At 39.9% G+C, this 21,661-nt stretch overlaps 1 protein-coding gene across 1 annotated transcript in view; it reads right to left on the reverse strand.

Moving 5' to 3' along the window:
• KMT2A (lysine methyltransferase 2A) overlaps positions 1-21,661 on the reverse strand; it is a 555,423-nt gene that overhangs the window by 405,939 nt on the left and 127,823 nt on the right. The window contains exons 4-6 of the mRNA XM_053691137.1: positions 5,528-5,705; positions 5,132-5,366; positions 4,152-4,216 (exon numbers count right to left, since the gene is read on the reverse strand). Of these exons, the coding sequence (XP_053547112.1) occupies positions 4,152-4,216; positions 5,132-5,366; positions 5,528-5,705 (478 nt within the window). The remainder of the gene's footprint in view (positions 1-4,151; positions 4,217-5,131; positions 5,367-5,527; positions 5,706-21,661) is intronic.

A 21,661-nucleotide genomic window follows, 5' to 3' on the forward strand; every position in this document is an offset into this window, starting at 1 on the left:
GATCATGGGTAAAATTGTCCGAATAGTCTCCATTTTGAACGATGGAACTCTTAGGAATTTGTTTAGGATCTTTAAATCCAGAATTGGCCTGAAAGTTCCCTCTTTTTTGGGAACCACAAACAGATTTGAGTAAAACCCTTGTCCCTGTTCCGACCGTGGAACTGGATGGATTACTCCCATTAACAAAAGCTCTTGTAGGCAGCGTAGAAACGCCTTTTTCTTTGTTTGGTTTGTTGACAACCTTGACAGATGAAATCTCTCTCTTGGAGGAGAGTATTTGAAGTCCAGAAGGTATCCCTGAGATATTATCTCTAGCGCCCAGGGATCCTGGACATCTCTTGCCCAAGCCTGGGCGAAGAGAGAAAGTCTGCCCCCCACTAGATCCGATCCCGGATCGGGGGCCCTCAATTCATGCTGTTTTAGGGGCAGCAGCAGGTTTCCTGGCCTGCTTGCCCTTGTTCCAGGACTGGTTAGGTCTCCAGCCTTGTCTGTAGCGAGCAACAGATCCTTCCTGTTTTGGAGCAGAGGAAGTTGATGCTGCTCCTGCTTTGAAATTCCGAAAGGAACGAAAATTAGACTGTCTAGCCTTAGGTTTGGCTCTGTCTTGAGGCAGGGCGTGGCCTTTACCTCCTGTAATGTCAGCGATAATTTCTTTCAAACCGGGCCCAAATAAGGTCTGCCCCTTGAAAGGTATATTAAGTAATTTAGACTTAGAAGTAACGTCAGCTGACCAGGATTTTAGCCACAGTGCTCTGCGCGCCTGAATGGCGAATCCGGAATTCTTAGCCGTAAGTTTAGTTAAATGTACTACGGCATCCGAAATGAATGAATTAGCTAGCTTAAGGACTCTAAGCTTGTCCGTAATCTCATCCAGAGTAGCTGAACTAATGGTCTCTTCCAGAGACTCAAACCAGAATGCAGCCGCAGCCGTGACCGGCGCAATGCATGCAAGGGGTTGCAATATAAAACCTTGTTGAACAAACATTTTCTTAAGGTAACCCTCTAACTTTTTATCCATTGGATCTGAAAAGGCACAGCTATCCTCCACCGGGATAGTGGTACGCTTAGCTAAAGTAGAAACTGCTCCTTCCACCTTAGGGACCGTTTGCCATAAGTCCCGTGTGGTGGTGTCTATTGGAAACATCTTTCTAAATATCGGAGGGGGTGAGAATGGCACACCGGGTCTATCCCACTCCTTAGTAACAATTTCAGTTAGTCTCTTAGGTATAGGAAAAAGTCAGTACTCGATGGTACCGCAAAATATTTATCCAACCTACACATTTTCTCTGGTATTGCAACTGTGTTACAATCATTCAGAACCGCTAACACCTCCCCTAGTAATACACGGAGGTTTTCCAGCTTAAATTTAAAATTTGAAATATCTGAATCCAATCTGTTTGGATCAGAACCGTCAGCCGCAGACAGAAGCTCTCCGTCCTCATGTTCTGCAAGTTGTGACGCAGTATCTGACATGGCCCTAGCATTATCAGCGCACTCTGTTCTCACCCCAGAGTGATCACGCTTGCCTCTTAGTTCTGGTAATTTAGCCAAAACTTCAGTCATAACAGTAGCCATATCCTGTAATGTTATTTGTAATGGCCGCCCAGATGTACTCGGCGCCACAATATCACGCACCTCCTGAGCGGGAGATGCAGGTACTGTCACGTGAGGCGAGTTAGTCGGCATAACTCTCCCCTCGTTGTTTGGTGAAATGTGCTCAATTTGTACAGATTGACTTTTATTTAAAGTAGCATCAATACAGTTAGTACATAAATTTCTTTTGGGCTCCACTTTGGCATTAGCACATATAGCACAGATGTCTTCCTCTGAATCAGACATGTTTAACACACTAGCAAATAAACTAGCAACTTGGAAATACTATTCAAGTAAAATACTATGATATGAAAACGTACTGTGCCTATAAGAAGCACAGAAAGAGTTATGACAGTTGAAAATTAATAAACTGAAAAGGTTATAGCATCAAATCTTTGTAAAAAACACAATTTTAGCAAAGGCTTGTTCCCATTAGCAAAGGATAACTAACCCTGATAGCAGAAAAAAAGTTACAGAAAAAAACGTTTTTTATCACAGTCAACTACAATCTCACAGCTCTGCTGTGAGGATTACCTCCCTCAAAACAAGTTTTGAAGACCCCTGAGTTCTGTAGAGATGAACCGGATCATGCAGGAAATACAATGAGCTTCTGATGCGTAGTAAAAGCGCCAAAAAAGGCCACTCCCCCTCACACACAACAGTGAGAGAGATCAGTAAACTGTCATAAATTAGATCAAGCAACTGCAAAGTGGAAAAAAAATAGTGCCCAAACATTTTATTCACCCAGTACCTCAGAAAATGAAAACGATTTTACATTCCAGCAAAAAACGTTTAACATAAATTAAGAGTTATTAAAAAGCCTGTTGCCAGTCCCTGCAAATTAGGCTAAAGTCTTATGTACACAGTGCAATTCCAGTGAAGTACCATTCCCCAGAATACTGAAGTGTAAAATATACATACATGACAGCCTGATACCAGATGCTGCTACTGCATTTAAGGCTGAGTTTACATTATATCGGTATGGCAGGATTTTCTCATCAATTCCATTGTCAGAAAATAATAAGCTGCTACATACCTCTTTGCAGATTAATCTGCCCGCTGTCCCCTGATCTGAAGTTTACCTCTCCTCAGATGGCCGAGAAACAGCAATATGATCTTAACTACTCCGGCTAAAATCATAGTAAAAACTCAGGTAGATTCTTCTTCAAATTCTACCAGAGAAGGAATAACACACTCCGGTGCTATTATAAAATAACAAACTTTTGATTGAAGGTATAAAACTAAGTATAATCACCATAGTCCTCTCACACATCCTATCTAGTCGTTGGGTGCAAGAGAATGACTGGGAGTGACGTAGAGGGGAGGAGCTATATGGCAGCTCTGCTGGGTGAATCCTCTTGCACTTCCTGTTGGGGAGGAGTAATATCCCAGAAGTAATGATGACCCGTGGACTGATCACACTTAACAGGAGAAATTGCATGCTCTATCTGAATCACGAAAGAAAAAATTTAGGTTCAGTGTTCCTTTAAGGAAAGGCTCAAAAATGTTACTAAGTTATAAGTAAATTAGATAATAAAACTAAATTGGATTTTTTTTTCTTTAAATTGCATGATCTATCTAAATCATAAATGAGGTTTTGACTATCATGTCCCTTTACTTATAGAAGGCATTTACATGCTTGTTATGCAATAATGAGCCATGAAATAAACATAGTTGCAGTTTTAAGATTTGAACAATTGCTTACCATAACCATGCATCAAGCTTCACCTGTCTTTGTAAAATAATACTGAAAGCCTAATATTAATATCATATGTAAAACATATTTAGGAGGACAAGGTCCTATATGCTTTATATATAATCTAATATGCTAGAAAATATTTTGTTTTTAAATTATCGAGTTCAATTTGTTTATGCCTGCATGATTTATTCACTTAATTTAGGCTCAACATATTATTTTAGCTGAGGATGATTTGTATGCCATATCTAAACAAATGTCAGTGTAGTTTCCCTGCCTTGATGAAATATGGTATTTTTAACATTTTTAACAGTTGAAAGCAAACAGAAGATTTGAAGGGGGGGAGGTGCATTACTTATTTGAAACTCCAAAAAATCACTTATTACTAGCTATATTCTCCATTATTAAAACTAACGGATTGGTTGGCAAACCTAAAAAAAAAATTAGAACCTACTACATAGATGTACTGCATCATAAATAGATAAATAATGCTAAAATAGTAACACAGCTGGTACAGGATTAACAACACATTGGTTTAACACTGGGTATCAGAGTAGCATTTATCTGCTTATTTATTTAATCTAATGTGATGTGTCGTAAATATCTTTTAACTACTCATCTGTAAAGGACAGCTAAACTTTTGATTTTTTTTTGTTTCATCCTACAATAGGCAGGTTGCACAGTATGCCTGAGAGACTTTAATAGAAGCTTGATCCTGAACCAGTGTCAAATCACAAAAAAACTGTAAATCACAAGCAGAACAGCTGGATGATAACCATTAGACTGCTCTAAAATACACCCTTGCACATTGCAGTATTCAGCAGTAATATCTGAATACTAAAAAAGTATTTTTATATCTTACCTTTAGCTTGTTTTTGTAGGAAAGCCTTGGATGGCATCCACTGCAGATTCTGGCACTTCCTCATTCTAGGGATACATGGAGACAGAAATCAATGAGATCACATATGCTAGTTTCATAAACTAATGAATCAGACCCAAATAGAAAGTGACCTAATAACAATGATATATTTATTGGATTAAAGGGTAAACCCTGTGTGTAAGAAATGTCCAAGTAAATGTTACCTGTTTAATGTGTTATGGGCTCAATTTAGTATTAAAAAAGGTACAAGCAAAAAAAGAAATACAAATGTGTTAGATGTTAACAACACTATAAAATAGAAAACCAAGAACTGATACTCTCCTTTGAGGATAGACCGCAGCCTTCTTAGAGTCTCTCCTCCAGGACTGTGTAGATAATTGAATAGTGAAAGATAGATGGCGCTGGTCGTTTCAACGTTAAAACGTCTTTATCAAGAGCAGGATTAAAAGCAAATATAAAATTTGTTTTTATCATTTTTATATTTGCTTTTAATCCTGTTCTTGATAAAGACGTTTTAACGTTGAAACGCGTTGAGCTAATAAAAATACATCTTTTCACCAAATTGGAAGACTGTTGAAATTCCTTTTTGCTGTACCAAGCCGGATTCTCCGTTATATGGTGTAAGTTACTACTTTTTTTCACTTTGCACATTGGATTCTTTGTCATTTGAGTCTCCATTAATTCACAGCCAAACAGCAGGCATCATATGGGATTACCATACCCCAACTTGGAGACACACGATTTTGAAGCTGAACTACTGCAGCATATGGAGTGAGTATACTGCACTCATATTCATTTAGTTGCTACATACACCTCAAGCCCTGTTTTTCTCTTCATCATTAGAGAAAAATCATTCTGCAGACCAGCGCCATCTATCTTTCACTATTCAAGTATTGAAAAAGCTCAGCAAAGTTTTCTAGCAACAGTGTTATACTTAATGGAATCAAGCAAAGGGTCCTTACTTGCAGCATTGTTTTTTAATGTTGCGCCCTCCAAATTTGGGCTTGTCTAGGCAGTTGGTGCAGACACCACAGTCCTCTGGCACTTGGCATCCTGAACACTGCCCGCAGCGTCGAGACCGCCTGCCCTTTTTTACTGGTGGCTCCTGTGGGGCTTTATTACGTGTCACCTGTTTAACAGGTTTTAGTGGTGGGGCTGGCGGGTCAGCATCCTCTGAACCAGCAATGGATGACTTGTCTGTAGATACAAATTGGGTAAAATGTGAACAAGCTGAGTTACCCAAAGCAAGAAAGCAGCTTTATCTGCCAGCCTTTATATAATCTGCTTTCTTTACAGATATATTATTAAAAGCTTCAATTTCTTATTCTTCCAGTTACTAGATCTTACACTAAACTCACCATCATTTCCCATGGAAGACAGGACTTTTTCTCTCTCCTCCCATGGTAAGGCACTCAGGGTGGGCATATCATCTGGAAATACTGCTCTTTTGCGGCCTAGTGCAACAGCAGCTCGTCTGCAAACATGCTTAATACGAGGACCACGCACAGATGCCTCTGAAGAATCACTTTCTTGTCCCTATGACAAGCACCAGATACTCATTATTTGTATTTGCATATTTACATTTCTAGAAAAGAATAGAATATTTTTGTAACAAGTAGTTTGACACTAAGAAGTCTATAGTAGCAAGTTTGCTTTATTATTTTATAAACATTTGTAATTATTTCACATTAAAACTAAGAAAGATTTGCCTTCAAACAAGAATGCTAGTTATAGTCACCAGTGTTCTCCCCCAGGACCTTTTTAATAGGTGCACCACCCGTCTAAAATTGTAGCCAATATTAAGCTAAATTAGCTAATAAAACAAGAAGCATGTATTTTTAATGTTTATTGCACAAATTATCATTAAAAGTAAATGTATGCTTACCTGATAAATTGATATCTTCTATGATACGACGATTCCACAGATTCATCCTTTACTTGTGGGATATTATCCTCCTGCTAACAGGAAGTGGCAAAGAGCACCACAACAGAGCTGTCTATATAGCTCCTCCCTTGACTCCACCCCCCAGTCATTCGACCGAAGGTATAGGAAGAAAAAGGAGAAACTAAAAGGTGCAGAGGTGACTGAAGTTTTAAATAAAAAAATATAATCTGTCTTAAAATGACAGGGCGGGCCGTGGACTCGTCGTATCATAGAAGAAATCAATTTATCAGGGAAGCATAAATTTACTTTTCTTCTATAAGATACGACGAGTCCACGGATTCATCCTTTACTTGTGGGATACAATACCAAAGCTACAGGACACAGATGAACGGGAGGGACAAGACAGATACCTAAACAGAAGGCACCACTGCTTGAAGAACTTTTCTCCCAAAAACAGCCTCCGAAGAAGCAAAAGTATCAAATTTGTAAAATTTGGAAAAGGTATGAAGGGAAGACCAAGTCGCAGCCTTACAAATCTGTTCAACAGAAGCATCGTTTTTAAAAGCCCATGTGGAAGCCACCGCTCTTGTAGAGTGAGCTGTAATCCTTTCAGGAGGCTGATGTCCAGCAGTCTCGTATGCCAACCGGATGATGCTTTTCAGCCAAAAAGAAAGAGAGGTAGCCGTAGCTTTTTGGCCTCTACGTTTTCCAGAATAGACAACAGAGAAGATGTTTGACGGAAATATTTGGTCGCTTGCAAGTAACACTTTAAAGCACGAACCACGTCCAAGTTAACAGACGCTCATTCTTAGAAGAAGGGTTAGGACACAGAGAAGGAACAACAATTTCCTGATTAATATTCTTATTAGAAACAACCTTAGGAAGGAATCCAGGTTTGGTACGCAAAACCACCTTATCAGAATGGAAAACAAGATAAGGCGAGTTGCATTGCAATGCAGATAGTTCAGAAACTCTTCGAGCCGAAGAGATAGCAACTAAAAACAGAACTTTCCACGATAGAAACTTAATATCTATGGAATGCATAGGTTCAAACGGAACCCCTTGAAGAACTTTAAGAACTAAATTCAAACTCCAAGGCGGAGCAACAGGTTTAAACACAGGCTTAATTCTAACCAAAGCCTGACAAAACGACTGAACGTCTGGAACATCTGCCAGACGCTTGTGCAGTAAAATTGATAAATCAGATATCTGTCCCTTTAAGGAACTAGCTGATAACCCCTTCTCCAATCCTTCTTGGAGAAAAGACAAAATCCTAGGAATCCTGATCTTACTCCATGAGGAGCCTTTGGATTCGCACCAATAAAGATATTTACGCCATATCTTATGGTAAATTTTCCTAGTGACAGGCTTTCGAGCCTGAATCAAGGTATCTATGACCGACTCAGAGAATCCCCGCTTAGATAAAATCAAGCGTTCAATCTCCAGGCAGTCAGCCGCAGAGAAACTAGATTTGGATGCTGGAACAGACCTTGAATGAGAAGGTCCTGTCTCATTGGCAGTTTCCATGGTGGCAGAGACGACATTTCCACCAGGTCTGCATACCAAGTCCTGCGTGGCCACGCAGGTGCTATCAAAATTACCGAAGCCCTCTCCTGTTTGATTCTGGCAATCAGACGAGGAAGGAGAGGAAAAGTAGGAAACACATAAGCCAGGTTGAACAACCAAGGTACTGCTAGAGCATCTATCAGTACTGCTTGGGGATCCCTTGATCTGGACCCGTAACAAGGAAGTTTGGCATTCTGACGAGATGCCATCAGATCCAATTCTGGTGTGCCCCATTGATGAATCAATTGTGCAAACACCTCCGGATGGAGCTTCCACTCCCCCGGATGTGTCGACTTAGAAAATCCGCTTCCCGGTTCTCCACTCCTGGGATATAGATTGCTGATAGATGGCAAGAGTGAGTCTCTGCCCATCAAATTATTTTGGAAACCTCTATCATCGCTAGAGAAATCTTTGTTCCCCCTTGATGATTGATATATGCTACAGTCGTGATATTGTCCGACTGGAATCTTATGAATTTGGCCGAAGCCAGCTGAGGCCATTTATTGGAAGGAGAGCCTCCTCCTGAGTCCACATACCCTGTGCCTTCAGGGAATTCCAGACTGCACCCCAGCCCAATAGGCTGGCATCCGTCGTCACTATGACCCATGCTGGCCTGCGGAAACACATTCCCTGGGACAGATGATCCTGTGACAACCACCAAAGAAGAGAGCCTCTGGTCTCTAGATCCAGATTTATCTGAGGAGATAAATTTGCATAGTCCCCATTCCACTGTCTGAGCACGCATAGTTGCAGTGGTCTGAGATGCAAGCGAGCAAACGGAACTATGTCCATTGCCGCTACCATTAGTCCAATTACCTCCATACACTGAGCCACTGACGGCCGAGGAATGGAATGAAGTGCTCGGCAGGTGGTTAAGAACTCTATCAGAGTTCCCAGGAATGGAACTCTTGTGAGAGGGATAAGTGAACTCTTCTTTATGTTCACCTTCCACCAGTGAGATCTTAGAAAAGCCAACACGATGTCTGTGTGAGATTTGGCTAGTTGGTAAGTTGACGCCTGAATTAACATATCGTCCAGATATGGCGCCACTGCTATCGAACCAAAAAACAGAATTTATGCTTACCTGATAAATTACTTTCTCCAACGGTGTGTCCGGTCCACGGCGTCATCCATTACTTGTGGGAAATGTTCTCCCCCACAGGGAAAGGCAAGGAGAGCACACAGCAAGAGCTGTCCATATAGCTCCCCCTCTGGCTCCGCCCCCCAGTCATTCGACCGACGGTTAGGAGAAAAAGGAGAAACTATAGGGTGCCGTGGTGACTGTAGTGTATAAAGAAAAAAAATTTCAACCTGATTAAAAAAACCAGGGCGGGCCATGGACCGGACACACCGTTGGAGAAAGTAATTTATCAGGTAAGCATAAATTCTGTTTTCTCCAACATTGGTGTGTCCGGTCCACGGCGTCATCCATTACTTGTGGGAACCAATACCAAAGCTTTAGGACACGGATGAAGGGAGGGAGCAAATCAGGTTACCTAAACAGAAGGCACCACGGCTTGCAAAACCTTTCTCCCAAAAACAGCCTCTGAAGAAGCAAAAATATAAAATTTGTAGAATTTGGCAAAAGTGTGCAGAGAAGATCAAGTCGCTGCCTTACATATCTGGTCAACAGAAGCCTCGTTCTTATAGGCCCATGTGGAAGCCACAGCCCTAGTAGAGTGAGCTGTGATACGGTCAGGAGGCTGTCTCATAAGCCAAGCAGATAATGCTTTTCAGCCAGAAAGAGAGAGAGGTAGCAGTAGCTTTTTGACCTCTCCTCTTACCAGAGTAAACGACAAACAAGGATGAGGTTTGTCTAAAATCTTTTGTTGCTTCTAAATAGAACTTTAAAGCACGAAAAACATCTAAATTGTGTAATAAACGTTCCTTCTTTGAAACTGGATTCGGACACAAAGAAGGAACAACTATTTCCTGGTTGATGTTCTCGTTGGAAACAACTTTTGGAAGAAAACCAGGCTTAGTACGCAAAACAACCTTATCTGAATGGAACACCAGATAGGGTGGATCACACTGCAAAGCAGATAATTCAGAAACTCTTCTAGCAGAAGAAATAGCAACCAAAAACAGAACTTTCCAAGATAGTAACTTAATATCTATGGAATGTAAAGGTTCAAACGGAACCCCTTGAAGAACTGAAAGAACTAAATTTAGACTCCAAGGAGGAGTCATGGGTCTGTAAACAGGCTTGATTCTAACCAAAGCCTGAACAAAAGCTTGTACATCTGGCAAAGCTGCCAGTCGTTTGTGCAACAAGACGGATAATGCAGAAATCTGTCCTTTTAGAGAACTAGCTGACAATCCTTTATCCAAACCTTCTTGGAGAAAGGAGAGAATCTTTGGAATTTTAATCTTACTCCAGGAGAATCCTTTGGATTCACACCAACAGATATATTTTTTCCATATTTTATGGTAAATCCTTCTAGTCACAGGTTTTCTGGCTTGAACCAGAGTACCAATCACAGAATTTGAAAACCCACGCTTGGATAAAATCAAGCGTTCAATTTCCAAGCAGTCAGCTGCAGAGAAACTAGATTGGGATGTTCGAATGGACCTTGTACTAGAAGGTCCTGTCTCAAAGGTAGCTTCCATGGTGGAGCCGATGACATATTCACCAGGTCTGCATACCAAGTCCTGCTTGGCCACGCAGGAGCTATCAGAATCACAGAGGCCTTCTCCTGTTTGATCCTGGCTATGAGCCTGGGGAGGAGAGGAAACGGTGGAAACACATATGCTAGGTTGAACGACCAAGGCGCCACTAATGCATCCATTAGAGTCGCCTTGGGATCCCTGGATCTGGACCCGTAGCAAGGAATCTTAAAGTTCTGACGGGACGCCATTAGATCCATGTCTGGAATGCCCCATAATTGGGTTAACTGAGCAAAGACCTCCGGATGGAGTTCCCACTCCCCCGGATGGAAAGTCTGACGACTCAAATAGTCCGCCTCCCAGTTGTCTACTCCTGGGATGTGAATAGCAGATAGATGGCAGGAGTGATTCTCTGCCCATTGGATTATCTTGGTTACTTCCTTCATCGCTAGGGAACTCTTTGTTCTTCCCTGATGATTGATGTACGCAACAGTCGTTATGTTGTCCGACTGAAATCTTATGAACCTGGCTTCCGCTAGCTGAGGCCAAGCCAGGAGCGCATTGAATATAGCTCTTAGTTCCAAAATTTTTATCGGGAGAAGCGACTCTTCCCGCGACCATAGGCCCTGAGCTTTCAGAGAGTCCCAGACCGCGCCCCACCCCAAGAGGCTGGCGTCGATCGTGACGATGACCCACTCCGGTCTGCGGAAACTCATTCCCTGAGACAGGTGATCCTGGGTCAACCACCAGAGAAGTGAGTCCCTGGTTACCTGGTCTACTTGAATTTGGGGAGACAAGTCTGTATAGTCCCCATTCCACTGATTGAGCATGCACAGCTGTAATGGTCTTAGATGAATTCGAGCAAAAGGAACCACATCCATTGCTGCGACCATTAGTCCTATTACTTCCATGCATTGAGCTATGGAGGGTTGAGGAATAGAGTGAAGAACTCGACAAGCTTTTAGAAGCTTTGTCTTTCTGACGTCTGTGAGAAAGATCTTCATTTCCACAGAATCTATTATTGTTCCCAGAAAAGGAACCCTTGTGGACGGTGACAGTGAACTTTTTTCTATGTTCACTTTCCACCCGTGAGATCTGAGAAAAGCCAACACAATGTCTGTATGAGCCCTCGCTTTGGAAAGAGACGACGCTTGGATTAGGATGTCGTCTAGATAAGGTGCTACAGCGATGCCCCCCGGTCTTAGGGCCGCTAGAAGGGACCCTAGCACCTTTGTGAAAATTCTGGGAGCGGTGGCTAAACCGAATGGAAGAGCCACAAACTGGTAATGTTTGTCCAGAAAGGCGAACCTCAGGAACTGATGATGAGATTTGTGGATTGGGATATGCAGATACGCATCCACGGTAGTCAAAAATTGACCCTGCTGGATTGTTGGTAAGATTGTCCGAATGGTTTCCATCTTGAAGGATGGAACTCTGAGGAACTTGTTTAATATCTTTAAATCCAGAATTGGCCTGAAAGTTCCCTCTTTTTTGGGAACCACAAACAGGTTTGAGTAAAACCCTAGACCTTGTTCGCCGGAGGGGACTGGGTTTATCACTCCCATCTTTGATAGGTCTCTTACACAATGTAAGAATGCCTGTTTCTTTATCTGGTCTGAAGATAAGCGAGACAGGTGGAACCTTCCCTTTGGAGGAAGTCCCTTGACTTCTAACAGGTATCCCTTCGAAACTATCTCTAGTGCCCAGGGATCCAGAACATCTCTTGCCCAAGCCTGAGCGAAGAGAGATAGTCTGCCCCCTACCAGATCCGGTCCCGGATCGGGGGCTACCCCTTCATGCTGTCTTGGTAGCAGCAGCAGGTTTCTTGGTTTGTTTACCCTTGTTCCAGCCTTGCATGGGCTTCCAAGCGGGTTTGGGCTGGGCCGCGTTACCTTCTTGTCTAGCGGCAGTGGAGTTATTAGCCGGTCCGTTCCTGAAATTGCGAAAGGAACGAAAATTAGACTTGTTCTTAGCCTTAAAAGGCCTATCCTGTGGGAGGGCATGGCCCTTACCCCCAGTGATGTCTGAAATAATTTCCTTCAATTCCGGCCCAAAAAGGGTCTTACCCTTGAAAGGAATATTCAGTAACTTAGTCTTGGACGACACGTCTGCCGACCAGGATTTTAGCCAAAGCGCCCTCCGCGCTACTATAGCAAAACCTGAGTTTTTCGCCGCCAATTTCGTTATTTGAAAGGCGGCATCCAATATAAAGGAATTAGCTAACTTTAATGCGTGAATTCTGTCCATGACTTCTTCATAGGAAGTCTCTTTCTGGAGCGACCTTTCTAGTTCTTCGAACCAAAAGGACGCCGCTGAAGTGACAGTAATAACACACGTAGCTGGTTGAAGGATGAACCCTTGCTAAACAAAAATCTTTTTAAGCAATCCTTCCAATTTTTTATCCATAGGATCTTTGAAAGCGCAGCTGTCCTCTATAGGAATAGTTGTGCGCTACGCTAGTGTTGAAACAGCTCCCTCAACCTTCGGGACCGTTTGCCATGCGTCCCTTCTAGGGTCTACTATGGGAAACATTTTCTTAAATATAGGAGGTGGGGCAAAGGGTACACCTGGCTTCTCCCACTCCTTTTCCACTATGTTCGCTACCCTCTTAGGTATTGGAAAAGCGTCGTCGTGCACTGGGACCTCTAAAAATTTGTCCAATTAGCACAACTTCTCTGGTACTACCATGGAATCACAGTCATCCAGAGTAGCTAATACCTCCTTAAGCAAAGCGCGGAGATGTTCTAGCTTAAACTTAAATGCCACTAGATCAGGTTCTGCCTGTTGAGAAATTTTTCCTGAGTCTGAAATTTCACCCTCAGACAGCCCTTCCCTCACAGCCAATTCCGATTGATGTGAGGGTAAAATAGATAAGGCATCATCAGCGTCTGATTGTTCATCCTTTTTATCTGTATTTAAAACTGAACAATCACGCTTTCTCTGAAAAACTGGCAGTTTGGATAAAAGATTTGCTATAGAATTATCCACTACTGCTAATTGTTGCATAGAAATAAGCACTGGCGCGCTAGGTGTCGCCTGCGCGGGCAAAGCTGGTGTAGACACAGAAGGAGAGGATGTAGAGCTATCCCCACTACCTTCATTAGATAAATCATCTTGGGCAACATTATGAAAAATAACAGAGCTGTCCTGATTTTGTTTGGACGCTATGGCGCAATTATCACAAACACTCGAAGGGGGAACCACATTTGTCTCTATACACACAGAACATAGGTTATCTGATGGAACAGACATGTTAAACAGATTTAGGCAGGCAAACAATGCAATAAAAACGATTTTAAACAAAAACGTTACTGTCTCTTTCAGAAATAAATGTGTCATTTTATTATTTAATGTTCAAAAAACTATGAAGGCAATATCCGATTTTTCTGAAATTTGGACCCCAGTGTCTTAATGCTTAGAAAGTATTGCACAGCAAATATGGAGACTCTAGCTCTTAAAACAAGCAAACCGGAGCTAATTGTTGGATTTAACCGTTTTTACACACCACAATCCCAGCTACAGCCTTGCTGCAGCTTTTTACCTTCCTTAGGGGTCACCATTCACAGAAAAAAGCCTTTTGGAGTCACTTTCTGAACCACAGGACCCTCTCACATGAATCTGCATGCACTGCCTTGAAATTCAACTGCACAGCTGAAGTGCCAAAATGAGGCTTCCTCCCTCAGCACACTAGAGTGAAGGGGCCTTCCTGACTAGATTTAGGTGTCTAAAACAAGCCAGATCAATAAAAAACGTTCCCAAGTGTATGTGAGCTTATAAAATATTTCAAATGGTATAATATTGTAATAAAAACCAATCGATTTAGCCCCTAACAGTGTCTACCAGCATAAAAAACAAAAAGGGGAAGCCTGTTATCTTTTTTGCTGAGGTGAAAGAAAAATGGCTTACCGTTTCCCCTGAGGGGAAAAATTACTGTCATCTAGCATTAGCCTGTGTTGTTAGAAGGAGACTAGTCATACCTGAAGCAGATGAGTCTGCAAACTGTTACCCCCAACTGAAGTTCTCTTGTTTCAACAGTCCTACGTGGTAACAGTAATGGATTTTAGTTACTTGTGCTAAAATCATAGCCCTCTTAAACAGAAATCTTCATCACTTTTCTGTTATAGAGTAAATAGTACAAGCCAGCACTATTTTAAAATAACAAACTCTTGATAGAAGAATAAAAAACTACAACTAACACCACAAACTCCTCGCCATCCCCGTGGTAGATGCTACTTGTTCAGAGCGGCAAGGAGAATGACTGGGGGGCGGAGCCAGAGTGGGAGCTATATGGACAGCTCTTGATGTGTGCTCTCCTTGCCTTTCCCTGTGGGGGAGAACATTTCCCACAAGTAATGGATGACGCCGTGGACCGGACACACCAATGTTGGAGAACGCAACTGCAGTAGTTACAGGAACAATGCACGCTATAGGTTGTCAAGGTATTTGAAATATTATTAAATAATATATAGAGGTATATTTGTCTTTATTTAATAGATCTGTGGATATGAACATGGTCTGTAGGACAGGTTCAGTTCTCTCCCATTTCTTCAATTACACAAGAGATCTCACACACTCAATATGTTAAATTATGCAATTGTATAATTTAGCAAGGAACTAAAATTAACACAGTTTCAGGAACCTCTGTATGATTGCCTGGGAACCAATGTTAAATGACAGCACTTTGATACAATGGAACATTTGGCCTGCCCAATTTAATACAGTCACTTAGAGGAATGTTGGGGGAAGTAATTTTGAAAGAGAACAGGATGAGTCATAAAAGGCAAATTAAGAGGATAGATTGTCAGATAGGTAACACCACACAAAATATATGGAGACGAAATGTCTGAAATACCCATCTTGGAACTGATCAAAATCATAGAGAAACAGCTTTTATACACATAGGTGTGAATCATCCTTAAACATCAAATACACATCTGCACTACTAGCTAAACAGGAAATATGCTGCATTAAGACTTTTACAACTACTCGTGGATTGACCCCATGTGGTGAGTATGAGACAAAAAGTCTGGCAACTGAAGTTACTGAAAAGTTAGAATGTTAGGATAATACAGTGAAGGCCCATGACTTACATTATGATTTCAAAACAACTGTATATATTTTAATGGATATGAGATGTATATATATATATATATATATATATATATATATATATATGTGTATATATATGTGTATGTTTTGAAAGCATGAATATCTTAGCCTCTGTGTGTTTAAGAACATGAATAGATGTTTATGGACCTGAAGAGAAGTGATTATTAACATTTATTTTTATTTCAGATCTACATAGACAGGATTCACTTGGAATACAGTACAATACTGAATTAAAAATAAGCTATTATTCACATATAAATGCCAGGATACCGATAACATTGTAATGCATTTTAAACTAATAATTAGCAGTATTAAATTACCTAAATAAAATAAAATGTTAATAATATAACATATTTGGTATCAGAATAATCAGAAAAAAATAACCTAATATTAACCATCTGTAATTGGGGTTATATATGATTAATGCAGAGAGTGTGATCTGATTAAATAACCATTTTATGAAAGAAATTTTTTTTTTAACTTGCTTAAAAATGTTAGAGATGGTCTTGTTGTATTTGTTTGTTTGTACGTCTGCTGCCACCTGGTGTTATGTTGCGAGAACTACTGCCAGAAGGTTCTCTCTGGTTGTTAAAAATGAAATTTCCAAGGGCCAATCCGATTTAGACTTCCCAGATAACCAATGGGAAGGTCAGCTCCCGCAGGGCCACCCACAATTTACCAGTGATGGGAAAACCAAATAAAAAGTGAATGCAATGGAGAGAAAGGGACAGATTTTGCTGACTTGAATGATACATTGCTGGGCGTCCAAAATACACTCATTCTAAACAAGCTGATCTACCTTCTTCTCATTGATTGCGATATACACTTATTGGTGATCTGAGGTAAAATAATTCCTACCAAGGAATAATCGGATATCGACTGTTTTTACTTTGGTAACGTATTCAAGGTTTTGTAAGATAAGTTATATGCATAGTCAATTTGTATTTAATAGATTTAAAGAAACAGTGTGTTTTAGTTAGCATTTCACAGCCTATATATATATATTGTTTAAATCTGCGTCTGATTGACCAAGTAACTCATCTATGCAAGTTCTGATATTGTCAGTTAATTTTGTATTGGGATAAATTGCAGTTAAATAGCAGAATATATATATATTATCCTATTGTTTTATAAACACTGTTTAGAATTGTATTGCTTGGATGTTAAAGGTTTTTAGTCCCATTGTGTTAAATAAATAAAAGGCTGAATTGTGAAGGTATATTTTTCTGGGTTTTGTAAGAAGGATAGCATATTTTAAGAGTTGGTTTTAACGCATATAAACTTTTGTTTAGTTTCCTTTTACTGCAAATATAGTTCAATATGTTTATGGATATTAACTAAATAAAAGAATTCAGATATTTATATTAATTGTATGGTCTAGTAGGTGCATGGTTGATAAGGGTTTCTATTTCTTTGTATTGTGTTTATAACCCTGCCATAAACTTATATATATTATTTGGATAGCACTGCTAAGATTTTCATAAATATACTGACATAATAATTGGAGGCACTTTTTCTGAGATTAATTAATATTCCATCATAATTGATATAATATATTTGTAAGTAAATAGAAATTATTATAAAAGAGAAAAAAAAAAAAAAAATTCATATTTCGATATTAATATTTTGAAGATATAATTTTTTTTGAAAAGTTGAAATATTAATTTTCATATTTCGAGATTGACATTAATATCTTGAAATATTATTAAAGATTAATTTTGAAAAATTAATAAAAATATTAATTTTTCATATTTCAAAATTAATCAAAAATATTGATTTTTCATATTTTCAAAGTTAATCAAAAAATATTAATTTCTCATATTTTGAAATATTAATTTTTCATATTTCAAAATTAATAATATTTTTTTTTTGAAATATAAAAATTTTCCTTCTCTCTTTTTATTGGCAAAAATTGTATTAGCGTTTTAGTTTAACTAAGTACTAAACCAATATAATAATGTCTGTAGCCAGAAGTGACTCATTTAATTCTATACATAGCAATGAAATTGGTCCCATTACAATACCCATTACTAAAGGTCAGGTCCTTAAGAAAGATATCTTAAGTTACATTAAAGGGAAGTTAAATATTGCTGGTGAATTAAATGATTTTGTGGATATGCTTGAAACTAGGGCTAAAAATATTACCGTTAATAATAATATGTGGAATGAAGAGAATGAATTCTTCCAGGAATTATTAATGATTAATCAATGCAAAGATCCCAAAAAGCGAGAAAAACTAATACTAAAATCTTGGCCCCTTTTAATATGCATAATTGACGAAATGTCGTTTTGTGTCACAGACAAACGATTGCAAATACAGGAGCTAGAAAATAGTACTCGTTCCTCGCGCAGACGCGAAGAGGGTTTAAAAACAGCCAAAAATAAAACGGATGAATTTGCCCAAAACCTAGCCACCTTAGATAAGCACAATATGGACTTAATCGCGCAGATACAAGATTTAAATAAACAGCTTGCGCAAAGCCAGAGAGAATTAAGCGATTTAAAAAGGTCATATCGCCATAATGAAAACCCCTATATTAGCAGTGAGAATAATACAGATAATGCTAACTCCTTTAGCGAACGCGTAAGGGACGAGGTACGAAAATATATAGAACAACATAGACAAATGACCCCTAACGGGTCAGAAGTAGATTTCCCAAATAGACAATCCCCTCAGGATGTAAATCCAGAGGACAGCTGTAGCGCAGCTGATGCGGGGGAGGGAAACTCTAACAGAGAATCCCAAAATAAGTCTGATAAAGTCTATGATTCCCATAAAATAATCACTTTCGTACAACGCGCAGTACCTATATTCTCCAATAAGGGAACAACATCTGTAATTGATCATTTACAGGCTTTTGAAAATGCGTTAGCTATAATGAATGTTACAAGTGAGAAATTGAAAATTGAATTTCTACCTTGGGTATTTGACAGTAAGCATCACAAATTCTTTGCCTCACTAAAGGATATGAATATTCATTCCTGGAATGGGGTAAAACGACAATGCAGAAAAGAATTCGGGCAATATCGCACTAAAACTGCCGCGAAGATAGCGGTATATGGTTTAAAGTGTCGTGCGAATCAGAGTCCAATCGAATTCCTTTCTGTATTGAAAAATGCGTACAGTATGGCTGAAGATAATCCCAAATTTGACGGCTCAGAATTTGTAAATTTATTTTTTGAAGCCCTGCCTACACCCATCAAAATTAACTTAGCTAGAGATTTTGATGAGGACTGCTCATTGGAATGGCTGATCAAGGAGAGTACAAAATTATACTCTATTCAGCAGTCCAGTGAGCAGGGGGTTAAAAAGGAGTCAAAACCCAAAATTGTGGCAGAAACTAGGGTGTCACCTAGCCCCCTCAATTTGGAGTCTAACAAGAGAACTTATGCAGAGGTGGCCAGTCAAAACAGGCCATCTCCACAGAGGTTTAATTCTGCCCCTCCCCCTACACAGGTTGAGGCGCAGGGAGACTATAACCAAAGTGGGGGACATAATCAGGTGAATAATTACTCACAAAGAGAATACTCACCAAATAATTGGTATCCGCGCAAGGGTAGATACAATAAACGGCGAAGATATTCTCAGGGTAACCAGACACCCCAGGTATATAATGCTCCCCAAAATATTAATACTGAACAAGCTGAACCCCAGGGGCAACCACGCCAGAATAGAAATAGTGGCCCTGATTCTGAGGGAACGCAATGGTCCAGGAATCAGTACAATGGGGCACCAAGAGATAGGCCCAGGGGTAGAGGTAACTTGTACAATCAGGTAGATATGCTGTTTACCCAATTAAATCGGTTGAGCGAACAAATCGCTAATATGGGTCAAAAATCTACGGCTCAGCAACCAAACAATACTTTTTTAGGGGTACAGCCAGTGGTCAGCAGTGGACCACAGGCACAGTCATAAATACTACAGTATCACCTGAAGGGGAGGGGAGAGATATACAAAATGTAGTAATAAATATCAATGATACTAATCATGTTATCTCCCCACAGACCGGAAACGGACAAATTAGCTGTGACAATGAGCGACATCAGCCGGGAAAAATTAACCAAACTTTTCCTCTGCAGCTCTCTCCTAACCTTATCTCCACAGATGCAGTACAAAAGAATCCAACCAACCCTGTCATAGAGGAAACAGGTAGGTATGAAGGTTCCTCTGCATCGAATGACACAGCGAATTCAGGTAAAACGTGGCGAAGCCCACAGATGTACAAGAATGCAAATTTTATGTGTGAAATAATAGAAACTGCAGGAAGATATTATGTACTAGTTGAGCTGCAAGATTCAGTCTCCAACCCTATCAGGGGATTAATTGACACTGGGTCACAGGCAACTATCTTATCCCACAGATACTACACACAGCTAAATGAGCTAACACCCCACAAACCTAAAATAAAAGAATTTGACGGTTCTCTGATAGGTGTTGGGGGTGATTCCCTAAAAGTCTACGGTATTGCCTGGTTAAAATTTAAATTGGGGAACAGGGTCATAAGACACCCTGTCATTATAGTGGATCTGCCAACTGATCGTTTAATTATTGGTAGTGATCTCCTGAAGCGATTAAGCACCATAATTGATTGCATAAATAATGTAATTTGGTCGCAAGTTAAACGGCCTATCAATTATGAAAAATCTGGTACATCTCGCACCCGACACAGCTGTCACGTGGTGGAAGAGAAACCAGACGCTGTGGAGATTCATTTCAGGAATAACTCTGTACCTGAAATCACTATTCTACAAATAGATGATCAAACTCCTTTTAGTGGCTCTGATGGTAACACTTTTAAAATATCGCCTGGAAAGATAGCGAATATCTCCCTAGATGGCGATATATTAACCATATCACTCCACAAGGGGGATCCTAAAATCCCTAAAGGGGGAGACCATGCTCAATACCTCACAGGGATTGAGAGAGTTAAAGAGGATCTATTTATCCCTATACAAGTGCATGACCTTGGTAAAACCAAGTATGCTAAAATAAATTTAAAACAGGAAGCTAGCTATATAAGCGAAGGTTTATTAGCGCAAATAGCTGAACCTAAAGTGATTAAATATCTTTCTCCCCAAGACCACTGCGTCAACGGCCTGGATGACAGGTCTGAAAGCTATAACATCACAGCTAAGTGCTTATTATCTATCTCTATTGGTAATAAGTCAGTGAAGCACCTGTTTTTAGTTTTAAATACTCCCCATAATCAAATATACATTGGCAATGATATCTTACATAGATATGCCATACAAATAGATTTGATTAATTCTTGCCTCTGGAGCAGGTTAAAGGGGGACCCTGAAGTATTTCAGGATGAAAATGCAGCCCTGAAATCAAACCAGCAATTGCCATATGCTGTGAATATGCAGGTATCTAGCGATGTTATAATTCCTGCTGGGGCTGATAAATTTCTTTTACCCTTACAGGTAAAGAGAGGTCAGAAATTAAAAACTTCTGAAACACTGATTTGCCTCTCCCATAGAATACAAAATGTGGGTGTCTCAGTAACCTACACTCCTATGGTGAATATTGGAACTGTTCCAATAAATATTATTGTGCATAACATGACCCCACAGGATATAACATTATCCAAGGGAACTACCATAGGATATGCACTGGAATCAAGTTATTACACTTTTGGATTCCAGAATAATGTAATTGGGCTAATACCTGAAGGATACCTAACTGAAGAACAATTAATAGAACAATCCTTTGCATCTATGCCAGAGGGTCTATTTAATATTCAGTCTATTTATCCCTTCAGCTCAGAGGAAGGCATCTGTAAAATTGAAGAAGCCTCTCTAGTGTTTGATCAGCCAATCAAACAGCAAGATTACCCCAATACCCAGAGTCATGGGAGCAATGTAAATTATAATCAAGGGGATCTCAACTCTAGACTGGAAGAAGCCTATGAAATAGGACAGCCTGAAATCTTTCCAGGATTTCAGCAAATAGTCGAAGAGCAAATATCCTTAGCTAATGGCTGTTCCAGCGATGATGAACGCCAACAGCTGCGAGAACTCCTGATGGAGTACAAGGATATTTTTGCTAAGGATTCTTATGACTGTGGTACTACAGACTTGCACATTGCAAGAATACAAACAGATCCTAATGCGCCACCTGTATTTGTCAAACAATACAGACTTCCCTTAGCCTCATATGATTCTCTTGCAGAGATCATAAGGAATTTGGAAGAAAGAGGTATTATCAGACAGGTGCACAGCTCTTATAATAATCCTATTCTAGGTGTCCTTAAGCCCAATGGACAATGGCGTTTGTGTGCTGACTTAAGACAGCTAAACAAACGAGTATACATGTCTGGCT

Source organism: Bombina bombina, chromosome 8, assembly GCF_027579735.1.
Source record: "Bombina bombina isolate aBomBom1 chromosome 8, aBomBom1.pri, whole genome shotgun sequence".
Taxonomy (NCBI): domain Eukaryota; kingdom Metazoa; phylum Chordata; class Amphibia; order Anura; family Bombinatoridae; genus Bombina; species Bombina bombina.